The sequence below is a fragment of the Mytilus californianus genome, unplaced genomic scaffold (genome assembly GCF_021869535.1).
Source record: "Mytilus californianus isolate M0D057914Y unplaced genomic scaffold, xbMytCali1.0.p SCAF_8, whole genome shotgun sequence".
NCBI lineage: Eukaryota > Metazoa > Mollusca > Bivalvia > Mytilida > Mytilidae > Mytilus > Mytilus californianus.
Genome location: NW_026262734.1, coordinates 71,204,389 through 71,218,159, shown reverse-complemented (window position 1 = coordinate 71,218,159; position 13,771 = coordinate 71,204,389). Strand labels below are relative to the sequence as shown.

The 13,771-nt window shown below is 32.9% G+C and overlaps 1 protein-coding gene across 1 annotated transcript in view; it reads right to left on the bottom strand.

Annotated features, from left to right (window-relative positions):
- Positions 1–1,267: 1,267 nt before the first annotated feature.
- LOC127712845 (uncharacterized) overlaps positions 1,268–13,771 on the bottom strand; it is a 144,284-nt gene continuing 131,780 nt past the window's right edge. The window contains exon 12 of the mRNA XM_052219452.1: positions 1,268–1,325. Coding sequence (XP_052075412.1) covers positions 1,268–1,325 — 58 coding nt within the window. The remainder of the gene's footprint in view (positions 1,326–13,771) is intronic.

Genomic DNA, 13,771 nt, shown 5'->3' with positions numbered 1-13,771 from the left:
TTATTTACCTTGCTCTTAATTGGATGGATATAGCTATCAAAACGCGCATCTGGCCTACAAAATTTTAATCCTGGTATCTATGAGGAGTTTATTTAGCAGGTTTTTTATCATTTAGAAATTTGTTTTCATGTTGTTGTATCACTGTCTATTAGTCTTTCCCATCATTTGACTTAACTAGTCACTTTTGATGAAATGCACATGGCAGATATCTCACTAAACAAGGATTCCATTGTATTTGACTCTTACTGTGTAACATCCCATATAGGTAGCAAGTTGTATAATAAAATATGAACTACATGTCATCCAGATTTAAAAGGTATTCCCCAGTCATATCTTTAAGAAGGATGTGAATAAGAAAAAATTCATGAGGGGTTCAGTGGAACCCTCTGTCTCGCCTGCGATTGCTGCTGTCAATGTCAAAGTGTAATGTTGACTTAGAAAGTGAGTCCATTTATCAGTAAAATACAGAATTTAAAAAAAAATTCAAACTTTTTCTTTATCTTCAGTAAAAAAAGGAAAAATGAAAATAAAATATTTGCAAAATTTTGCTCTGGATACTGTCTTTTGGTCAAAAACAAGCTTCTGTCCAAATTTTATAAAATTCCATGAAGGTTTGACAAAGTTACTGATGACTGAAAAACTTTAACCTCAAACAAAGTCTGAAGTTAACTGTAAAAAAAACGTCCATTTTTTAGTATAGTACAGAAAAATGAAAATAAATATTTGCAAAATTTTGCAATGGATACTGTATTTTGGTCATAAACAAGCTTGAAGTTGCTTCTGTCCCAATTTCATAAAATTCCATGTAGGTTTGACAAAGTTATTGATGTCCAAAAAAACTTTAACCACAGACTGAACCTAAATGTTGATGCCGATGGAATCTAGCATCGCTATGTCTCGCTTTCGCGAAATAAATTTCACAGGCTTGACAAAAACAAGATGCTTTCTGAACTATTGATATACCCCCTTAGTGTTTACAAGAATTTCAAGTTTGTGCATTCTATTTCAAAGATATCTTTTTGGCAAACAACAGGAAGTAGAACATCCAAGAACTAAAAACCTGTCACACAGTATGGCATAACCAAATTAAATGAAGCTTGGTGTCAAGAGGCTATAACTGGTAGTTGCTGAGAAAAAAACCCACAAAAATGTAATACTAACATACTGTCACAAAGGCACATGGAAATAGGAAAACCAGTATCTAACTTCCCCCCTCCTTTTGAAGAGTTCTAAAATACAAATTCTGCAGGCGGGATTTTATTATGTACTATAGATTACTTGCCTGTACTTCAACTGTTAAATCTATCTTTCCTTTCACCCCATATCTAAAAATAAACAAAAAAGCACACCTGTTTTACTGATCATGATTGAATTTTACATTGGAATCTTTCAGATCAAGGTTTTATACAGGTATCAAATAAAATAGACAATATAAATGATCAATGAAGAGGTCTATGTCAGTTATACATATACACCTTTAAAAAATCATTCCATACACCAAATATAGTAGACTTATTGCTCACAGTATCCCAGAAACAGATCTAACCACTAAAACTAAACATTGACCAATGAACCATGAAAATGGTAAAAGTCATATGAACCCTGCCAGACTGACATCTACACCTTTCAATATTGCAATAATTCCATACACAAACTATAGTTAAAATGTATTGCTTAAAGTATCAGATGACTTCTACGTGTATGATCATTGACTATGACATAGTTTAAAACGAGGTATCTGATGAGTTAACCCATTTCTAATGGATTGTTTTACGCAGGATGAATCCATAGTAATGCTATAGCAATTTCTCCAGCTGTTTTGATTGGTCAATCAATCTTTTGAGTTTAATGCTTTTGATCAATCAATCTTCGAGTTGTGCTTTTAAGCAGTTATCTACCATTTGAATAATTACCTCTGTAATGAACATGCATACAAGCCATAAAAACCATATTTAAGAGGTAGAAATTCAGTTAAATCAACATGCATCACAATAATATTGTATCTTTTTTAATTATAATTGCCTTTAAAAGATCACTTAAAATACTTTTTCTGGTTTTGAGCTTGTTTTCCGGTTATCTTAGTACTTGCATCACTAGTTAAAGTTGACCTACTGATTATAGTATCTGAGAAACAGGCTTATCACATAACTGTAACCTTGATCACTGATCCATAAAATGAGGTCATGGTCAGGTGAACCCTGTCTGCTGGACATTTAAACATTTAAAGATGGATCCAATATACCAAATATTATTATCATATTACTCATAAGTGAGATATTTATAATACAGAAATCATCAAATTAGAGAACTGAAAGGAAAAATTCAGCAATTTTTCCATTTGTAAAGGGGCATAACTCTAGAAATGTAAAAGTGTCGCCACCCAAATTCAAACTTGATCTGTAGTTAATGGTAATAAGCATTGAATATAAGTTTCATAATATTTGGTTGAGGCAAACTAAAGTTAGAGACCGAAAACCAATTTCTAGACGTACAAGGGTAATACTTAATGCCCCCTCCGCAGTGGAGGGGGAATAAAAATTACAATTTTCATTGATTGTAAGTTCAACAATTCGATTTAAAAAGTTAAATAACAAAATATGGAAAATTCAAATCTGAAAGTCCCTTATCAAAAGGAAAAATCAAAAGCTCAAACACATCAAACGACTGGAAAACAACTGTCATATTTAATTTACTGTTAAACTGTAAAAACACATTTTCATCTTCTCATGAAAAAGGCAACACTTCACTGATAATGTTGCTAATTGTAGCTTTTGTATAATGTTTTTTGTTTCTTCTCTGTTTTTCGTTTTTTGTCATGGCTTTGTTAGTTTATTTTCAATTTATGAGTTTGAATATCCCTTTGGGATCATTTGCCTCTCTTTCAGAATGGTGTCAAACTTCGAAGGTAACCAGTGAAGTACATTTAAATATTGCTAGTGGCAAAAATCCATAAATGAGAAAATTTATTGATAGACAACTTGAAGCTGAAAGTATCAATAAACTGTTAACACAGAGATATGTCTCGCCTTTTTGTAATTTTGATAATGCAAATGTTGAAATTAAAATAGCAATACTTTAACATGTAAGTTATGCAAATATTCAAAGTCAATGAACCATGACTGAAGGTACATGGCTACACTGACCTAATCACAAATTATTACATGTAAACTAAGCAAAAGTTTCAAAGTCAATAGACCATGACTGAGGGGGCAGGGCCAAATAATATCCATGGAAATGAGATGTGCCAATGCTAATACAACTGCATACAAAATATCATTGACCTACCACTAGTGGTTCACCATAAACTAGACCTAATCACAAACTAAAACATTGTTGATGCCGCCGCCGCCACTGACGCCGGAAACAGCATACCTATCTCTCGCTTTTTGACTCTGTCAAGGCGAGACAAATAATATCCATGGAAATGAGATGTGCCAATGCTAATACAACTGCATACAAAATATCATTGACCTACCACTAGTGGTTCACCATAAACTAGACCTAATCACAAACTAAAACATTGTTAATGCTGCCGCCGCCACTGACGCCTGAAACAGCATACCTATCTTTCGCTTTTTGACTCTGTCAAGGCGAGACAAAAATTAAGAGGCTCTAAAGAGCCAGTGTTGCTCACCTAGGTGTAAGTGCATATTCAAAAATTGTCACACTATCCAACATTGTGGACTAGAATAGAATTCATGACAAAAATCTCTTTTTGTTGATATTGTATTACTGGTCATCTTTTTTATCTACCAGTATGTATTATAATTTTCAAGATATTAGGCAATCACTTCAATACAGAATCTACCAATGATTTCCACCATTAGACTTTTTGTCTTGTTCATCATTTTTGCTTTATCTATCTATTATAGTTTGTATTAAAGATATTTGGCAAAAATGCAAAAAATTGGTAAAAGTAGTCATGAATGAGCAAGAACTCCAATAAGAAATTGACTGACAATCTCGTCTATATTGACTTATTTGTAGATCTAGTCTTCCTGATCATTTTTGCTACTAAAAGTGGCTATCTATCAATAATCAATTTCAAGATTATAAGAGGCAGAACACTAATAAACTGTTGACACAGAGGTATGTCTTGCCTGTCTGCATAAATTCAGAAAAAGACAATCTGATGGACAGCAACATTGCTAATTAATTCAAAGTCACTGGAGGGGCCTAGGTGTCGAGTGGTCTAAGTAGTCGAACTACTGTATCACTAGCCAGTCAACACTGAGATTGTGAGTTCGAATCCCGCACTTGGCAGGTGCACTCTGTCTCTGTCTTCCTCCACCAATAAAAACTGACCGCCACAAAATAGCACAATAGTATTGAAAGTGGCGTTAAACACCAATCAATCAATCAATCAATCAATCAAAGTCGCTGGACCAACTAGTGGGTAGGGTCTCGAAATGATTGACAAACTGAAACTTTATAGAAAATATTGTCTGCTGTAAGAAGTTCCCATCAAACTAACTTAATCAGAAAACTTAACATTGAAAATTGTTAAATGATTGAAAGTCACTGGACCATGTCCTAGGGGGCAGAGCCTTGAAATAGTTGTCAAACTGATATGTACTGATAGTAATGCAACTTTATAGAAAATATCATTGATCTATCGCAAGTATTTCATATCAAACTTAAACTTAAGCAGAAAACTTATCATTAAAAATTGCTAATTAATTGAAAGTCACTGAACCATGGCCTGGGGGGCAGGGCCTCAAAATAGTCGTCAAACTGATATGTACTGATAGCAATGCAACTTCACACAAAATATCATTGATCTATCACCAGCAGTTCCTATCTATCTAACATAAGCAGAAAACTTAACATTTAAAATTGCTAATTAATTCAAAGTCAAATTCGAAGCAGGGCCTCAAAATTGTCGTCAAACTTATATGTACTGTTAGTAATCATTTTTGTCTATTTAAGTTCCTATCTATCTATTAGTTTTCCAGATAATAAGCAAAAACATAAAATATCTGTAAATATTGATAATGGTTGTAGCCAAGTTTGGTTAAATTCGGCCCAGTAGTTTCAGAAGAGAAGATATTTGTAACAGTTAACTAAGACGACGACATCGACGATGACAGGTGACAACAAGGATGAAGGATGACAGATGCCAAGTGATGAGAAAAACTCATTTGGCCCCTTAGGCCATGTTGAGTTAACTAGAGGATCTAAAGAGCCTGTGTCACTCACTTTGGTCTATGTGCATATTCAACAACGGACACTCTCCAACATTGTAGACAAGAACAGAATTCATGACAAAAATCTGTGTTTTGTTGATCTTGTAATGCTGATCATTTATTCTGTTTAGTTTTTCTCTATCTTCTTTAGTTTTTGCTCAAAACACAAAAGAGGGCAAAAAAAAAATCCTCATTTAAGGGCAATCTCTCCTATAACGAGTGACAGTCTAATAACTACATCGGCAAAATTTGACTTGTTAGTAGATCTTAACTTGCTGATCATTTTTTTCATTTAAAGTGTCTATTTATCTATTATAATTTTTATCATATAAGGCAAAATGCAAAAAAAATGGTAAAAATCCTCATTGGGGCAGTAACTCCAATAAGGAGTCGTCAGACAATTTCCTCCATATTGTCTTAATTGTAGATCATGTCTTGCTGATAATTTTTGATTATTTAAAGTTTCTCTCTATCTATAATATAGATTTCAAGATAATAGGCAAAAATGAAGAAAAAAAAGGTAAAATTTATCATTTATGGGCAATAACTCATATAAGAAGTCGTCGGACAGTTTTGATGGAGATGGACAATTGGTAGAGCTCAACATTCTGAACATTTCTGATTTGTCAGATTTTCTCTATTTATAACTGTTTTTAAAATAATAGACAAAACTTGCATTTTACCACTATGTTCTTTTTTTAGCCATGTAAGCCATCTTGGTTGGCAGGCGGGGTCATCGGACACATTTTTAAAACTAGATACCCCAATGATGATTATGACCAAGTTTGGTTAAATTTGGACCAGTAGTTTCAGAGGAGAAGATTTTTCTAAAAGTTAACACGGGCGACAACGGACAACGACGACAGACACGACAGACGACGGACACCAAGTGATGAGAAAAGTTCACTTGGCCCTTTGGGCCGAGTGTGCTAAAAATATCATAAAAATCAAAACCTTTAATTTGTCTTTTTAATTACTTAAAAAGTCAAAGCTTGTGAATCCAAGTGCATAACTAAACCTGAAAGAGACTACCCTGAATATAATCTGTTATCTGTATTTCTTCCAGAAATTGTCTCTTATACATCTTGAACTTCAAATTTAGTAGCCTGCATAAATTCATGAAGTGGTTTGAGAAGTTATTGGATGAATTACTACAACTAAGTGTGTTGCAAACAAAGTGAATAAAAATGTTGGCATTAATTTCACATACACTGTGCCTGTCAACCTCTGAAAATAAGAGCATTTTAATTCATGTTTTGACTTAAACTTCATTGTATTTATTAGTTTTTTAACAAATATCATTTACAAAATATTAGTTTAAAACAATGTCCATTAACTTTTTTCATTCACATTATTTCGAATAACTTTAGAAACTCCAACTATAATAAGAAATCAGTTAAAGCTGATGTGCCCCAAATACAAGAGGAAGATAAAGAGAAAGAAGAAGTTGTTTACTTCCTGTGCAATTTGTAGAACACATGGATTAAAAATTTAAAGCTTTACTATTTAAGTGCTGTTTAAAGTTTCTATTATCTTTAATAGATTTCAAGACAGTAGGCAAAAATACTAATAAATAGCTGCACCAAGAGCGCATGATACGCCCTTATTGTGCATATTGAATTCGTGAAAGAATAAAATGGGATATTTCGAAGGCATTTAATCATAAGCAAATAAAAAGGCTATGAAAAAACATGCCTGAGGATACTGTTCTTAAAATCAAATAGTTTGTTATAATCACCAATTCCACTTAAATCAATCCAAGCCAACTCCAGGTACAGAATGTGAAAAATTTATTAAAATCTGACAATTAAAGTCCCATAACTTTAGAGCAACAAACCGTGAAATTTTACAAATTAACTAGAGGCTCTAAAGAGCCTGTGTCGCTCACCTTGGTCTATGTGCATATTAAACAAAGGACACAGATGGATTCATGACAAAATTGTGTTTTGGTGATGGTGATGTGTTTGTAGATCTTACTTTACTGAACATTCTTGCTGCTTACAATTATCTCTATCTATAATGAACTTGGCCCAGTAGTTACAGTGGAAAATATTTTGTAAAAATTTACAAAAATTTACAAAATTTATGAAAATTGTAAAAAATTGACTATAAAGGGCAATAACTCCTTAAGGGGTCAATTGACCATTTTGGTCATGTTGACTTATTTGTAGATCTTACTTTGCTGTAAATTATTGCTGTTTACAGTTTATCTCTATCTATAATAATATTCAAGATAATAACCACAAGCTGCAAAATTTTCTAACAAGAGTGCACACGCTGAAATGTCTCGCCTTCTTTACTAATCATTGATATTATGTTGATAGTCCTAAATATAAAGCTTTATTACAACTGTCACATAAACTTAACATTAACCAAGTAAACTAAACATTGACCAATGAACCATGAAAATGAGGTCAAGGTCAGATGAACCATGCTAGGCAGGCATGTACAGCTAACAATTCTTCCATACAACAAATATAGTTGACCTATTGCTTATAGTTTAAGAAAAACAGACCAAAACACAAAAACTTAACACTGAGCAATGAACCTTGAAAATGAGGTCAAGGTCAAATAAAACCTGCGTGACTGACATATAGATCATAAAATATTTCCATACACCAAATATAGTTGAACTATTGCATATAGTATTAGAAAAAAAGACCAAAAATCAAAAACATAACTTTGACCACTGAACCATGAAAATGAGGTCAAGGTCAGATGACACCTGCCAGCTAGACATGTACACCTTACAATCATTCCATACACCAAATATAGTAGACCTATTGCATGCAGTATTAGAAAAAAAGACCAAAACTCAAAAACTTAACTTTGACCACTGAACCATGAAAATGAGGTCAAGGTCAGATGACACCTGCCAGCTAGACATGTACACCTTACAATCATTCCATACACCAAATATAGTAGACCTATTGCATACAGTATAAGAAAAACAGACCAAAACACAAAAACTTAACTATAACCACTGAACCATGAAAATGAGGTCAAGCTCAGATGGCACCTGCCAGTTGGACATGTACACCTTACAGTCCTTCCATACACCGAATATACTAGACCTATTGCTTATAGTATCTGAGATATGGACTTGACCACGAAAACTTAACCTTGTTCACTGATCCATGAAATGAGGTCAAGGACATTGGACATGTGACTGACGGAAACTTCGTAACATGAGGCATCCATATACAAAGTATGAAGCATCCAGACCTTCCACCTTCTAAAATATAAAGCTTTTAAGAAGTTAGCTAACGCCGCCGCCGTATCACTATCCCTATGTCGAGCTTTCTGCGACAAAAGTCGCAGGCTCGACAAAAATTACCAATTCAGGGGCAGCAACCCAACAACGTGTTGCCTGATTGGTCTGAAAATTTCAGGGCAGATAGATCTTGACCTAATGAACAATTTTATCCCGTCAGATTTGCTCTAAATGCTTTGGTTTAAGAGATATGAGCCAAAAACTGCATTTTACCCTATGTACTATTTTTAAGCCATGTCGGCGATCTTGGTTCGCAGGCGGGGTCATCTGACACATTTTTTAAACTAGATCCCCTTATGATGATTGTGGACAAGTTTGGTTAAATTTGTCTTCGTAGTTTCAGAGAAGATTTTTGTAAAAGTTAACGACGACGGACGACGGACGCCAAGTGATGAGAAAAGCTCACTTGGCCCTTTGGGCCAGGTGAGCTAAAAAGGGAGCTTCCTTATACCAATCCCTTCAATAATGTAAAGTTTGGAGGATATCAATCCAGGAATACTGGAGTAAGTGCATGATTTGTGAAAAATTGCCTTTAATCTAAGGGTCAAAGTTCTGTAACTCTGGAATGACAAAACCAAAAATGAAAAAAATTGAAAGAGAGCTTTCTTCTGTCAAACCTATTGTTATTTTAAAGATATGAAAAAATTGGTAAAAAAGAATTTGAGTTATGGTACGAAGTGTTGCTGGACAGAAGAATGGACGGTCGGATGGTCGTATGGACAGACATTGGTACACCATAATATGTCCTGTTTGCGATGGGCGTATAAAAATTGGAAATAATCTTCCGGTAGCACAATACAAAGATTTTATACCTCCAATTCCCCAGTTTAAAAATGCTGTAACTTTCTTTATAATGCTTGAAAATTTATAAAAGTGGTATTTATGGATAGCTAACAGATTACTCTTTCAAATTAATGCAATGTTAGTATTATACAACAATTATGTAATAAATTATAATGTTAACTGTGTCTACAAAATTTTACAAGAAATTTCCACTTTCAATTGAAATTAGCTTCTTCATGGTAACCCCTAGAAAGTTGATTTTATTATATGTTGTTCCTAGAGCCATTATCTACAAAAGTGTGTCTCAGATTTCGGATAGAATGTATAGATAAAATTTTACACCTAATCAAACATTATCTACTTTTATGTGGTAAGGATGTTTACACTAATTACAGATTTATGAGAGAATGGAATACCATAGCAATAATTTGAGACACCCTTTTGTAGCTCCTGCTGTGTTGATTAAGATTTCGTTAAAATTTCCTGTATAGTTATAGAGATGAAAGAGCTAAATTCATTCAAGTGAACTGACCAAGATTTTTCCATTTATTGCATAATAATTGATTACATAATGATTGCATAACAAAAATATTGCATTCATTTAAAAGATTAATCTTTTATCTATCTATATATACCTCTTTTATAAATTTATATGCATTTTTAAGAAAGTAACATCTTTTTAAAGATTGGAGATTGGAAGTAAAAAAATCTTTGTATAATGTGCTACCTTAAAGGGCAATAACTTAGATAAAAAGTCAACTAACAATTTCAGCAATATTGACCTTCTGGGTCAGGTGAGCGAAAAAGTGCTCTCTGAAAATTCAGCCAGAAAAAAGTTTAAACATGTTATGACCTGATTTATATATTTCCCTACTGCATTTTCATTTTCAGAGGTTGACATTTGGCAATCACATCTACAGGTCTAGCCACAGCTTTAAAATCACACAGGTAACTTTGAAAAATTCTCTTAGAGCCAAACCATCATTAAAATAGAATTTGTGTGGGTTTGACATTGTAGTGTCAGTGAAGAACATTGTTGAAATCTGACCATTCAGTGTCAAACTGGCTTAGGACAGCCTCTTCTGTGTTATTGGCCCATTTGGGATGGATTTAATATTTGTTTACAAGACTTCTTTGAAATATTCTTTGCAAGTTTTGGTGCAAGAAAGTACTTTTCCAAAAGAGTTCAATATATTAGAACTTATGTCATCATGGTCTCCATTCTTACATCATCTTTCTTTTAAGAATTAACAAGTATTAGGCAGCCAAAAACTTTCACAGAAGAAATTTGAGATTCTGGGGACAATGATTTTCTTCAACCTGGATCAAATTTGAGGAATTCTTAACATACCAAGTTAACTTAAGGTGAAAAGTTAAGGGAACAGACTACAGATGCCATTTGACATTGCTCTGGAGTATACCGGTAATGTAAATTTAACAGACTTAACATTGAAAAGCTCTGTAGATGCTTAGGGAAACAAGACGTTTCGGCCATGTAGCCCGTTCGGCCTTGGTCTGTTCGGCCATGAACCCGTTCGGCCATGTAATGAAAGTCGTTTCGGCCTTATATTAATATTATATTAAAAGAGAGTTATTTCTTTATTAATTTTATATCTTTTAAAAAGTATTTGTATAATACTTTTAGAAATTATGTTTTTTTAAAGAGTTTGTACTATTGTAGTCATCATTGTAAGTACTATTTGCAACCATTTGAAAGGTAATTAGAGTTGATTGCAGATAACACATTCTGTTATTTTTCATAATTGCTGTGATAATTAGTCTACATTGTTTGCCTTTGAAGTTGTAATTTGGAATATTTCAAATTAAATTTGGTTTTTAAAGAGTGCACAAGCTTATACAAACTTTCGCTGTTTCAAAAAATGCTAAAATCATATACTCAATTTGAGTCATTCCTTTGATATTCCGCCATATACCTATAAAAGCTGAAGCATGTCGATCAAACAATTTTTATATACTTTGTGATGTCGTTTCCTTGTGTTCACTGTGAACAGGAGGTTCGTCCTCGACAACATGCCTTGGATGTGATACTTGGTCATGGGTGGCAGCATCATCTGTGCAACACAGGTTAGTAGTATATGATTTTATTTTATTTAATTTAACATCCAAGAGTTAGACATTATGTTATAGATTTTATCATATCAAATGACTATCGGAGTCAAGTCAGACTGTAATAAATATGTTGAAATAAATTGCATATAAAATTGTTCTCTATTTTTTCTTCGTATGTGCTTAAACTTTTTTTATATTTTAGGTGTTTCACTTGTTGTTTATAGAAGAATGATGAACAATGAGGTAGATATCTTCTTCGAGTGTTGTAAGTGCACTCCAGTAATAGACGGTGTATTGGAAGGGGAACCAATTGTTGAAGATGAAAAACCTGAGGTAAGTTTTAGTTAAAAAAAAAAAAACTCTCACCCACATGATTTAAAAATATCGTAATAACTACTTCATAAATCTACAAAAACATTATTGCCATTACTTAATTTTTATCAAATAAAAAGTTACCATGTTTTTAAATGATTAAATTAATTAACAAGTTGATTGGTTTATTACGACACACGCTTTCGTCAATTACCTAAACACTTATTTGATCACTTATTTAATCCAATTATTTAATTGAATATACAAAGTTAGTGAGTCAATTATCTATAATTATTTAACTACTTCAACCTGCCTAACCCTGACAACCTCACCTGAGCAACCAACAGACTCCGACAAAAACTTCGACCTCAGGAACCTACAGATTTAGACTTTGTGGTATTTATACACATTTTCCCTATCTTATTGTTTTTAATACGGAAGTCTTATATGTACAGAACTTTAGTAACCGCATGGCCTTTAACAATGAGCAATACATAACTAGTTATAAGAAGATGTGATATGAGTGCCAATGAGACAACAACAGCTTGATATAATTAAAATGTTTTTAAAATGTTTGAAATCGAAAAAAATTATACACTTGTTAAAATGTTAATTGATGGATTCCTTTTTTTTCAGATCAACTACCAGTTCCTAGATTGTGAGACATTTTTGATTGGTGATCTTCATGTTGACACACAATGCCACATCATGTTTGCTACACCAGATCAACTTCAGATTTTACAGAATGCTCGTCGCTGGTATGTAGATAGTACTTTCAAGGTGGTTTGGCGGCCGTTCAAACAACTTTTCACAATCCACGCCTTCGTACAGAAAGACAACTGCATGAAGCAAGTGCCATTAGTGTTTGTGCTGATGTCGAGACGAAAGAAGAGAGATTATAAAGCTGTAAGTAATTTCTTTTACATTATAATTTTGATTCAGCAGAAAGAGCAAGAAATTATTATAAAAATAAGAAGATGTGGTACGATTGCCAATGAGACAAATGACACAGAATTTACATGTTTTATATATTGAATGTCTATTTATTTATCTATTAGTGAAATAAGTTTAAACCAATTCTTCACTTTTTTTCAGGTCTTTAACAAGCTCCAAGCTCAACCAGATTCAAGGGTTGAAGCTTTCTGTTTAGATTTTGAGTCAGGTATATATTTTTTTATTAAGTAGAAATTAACTAATTGTATTATCTTACTATTAAAAAAATAATTTAAAAAAAATCTATATATGCATTATTTTACTTTTAAAAAATTTTTTTTTTTTTATATATATACATTGACATATTTGTCAATGAAGCAATTATATATTTTTATTATTATTAAAACAAATCAAAAAATGAGTAGCTCAAACTATGAAATCTAAAAAATATATCTATTCACTGTTAATCACCTAGAATTGGTCGTGCTATACAGGTTGCGGTATATGTCAATAAAAACAAATATACATGTGTATGTAAATATATATAGTCTTCAAAATAAACCTCACATTTATATTCACTTTAATTATATATAACTTTATTCATCAGGAAACTCCTTGCCTTGCCCTGCCTTCCAGCAGACCACATCAGGCCAACATTTCTCCAACTGGTAGAATCAACCACCAATGCCACGCAACAACTAAAGGAGTTGATGTCAGTGGTCAGTCTATCGCCAGTCTTTGAGAACCAACAATGATGTTGAAAGTAATTTAAAATACTATAATTTGTATTACATTTACATTAATTAATAAGAAGAAATCATTACTTATACACCAGTTTCACATTTAACTGCGCATGTCTAACCTAATTAGACAAACTATGAAATCACACGATAATTCCCGAGAATTCATCAACTGGGGGCTTGCGGTTGATAAGCAGTGACCATGCAGACTTGGAAAAACAATCACCTGATTAAGTGTTTGCGTTTACAATAACATGTACATGCAACACGAGCATCATTTGAATCAAAATATAAAATTTATGTTGACGAGATAACTTTATTAACAATGACACATTAAAAGATTTTAAAACGGACTACTGTTGTGTTGTTGGTTGCAGTAATAGACGATCTGATATGTCGCTGGACTTTGTACCTTTACTTGTCACGAAAAAGTACTTGGATTCACGCTGAGGTCGTTCACTTAGAGAGTAGAA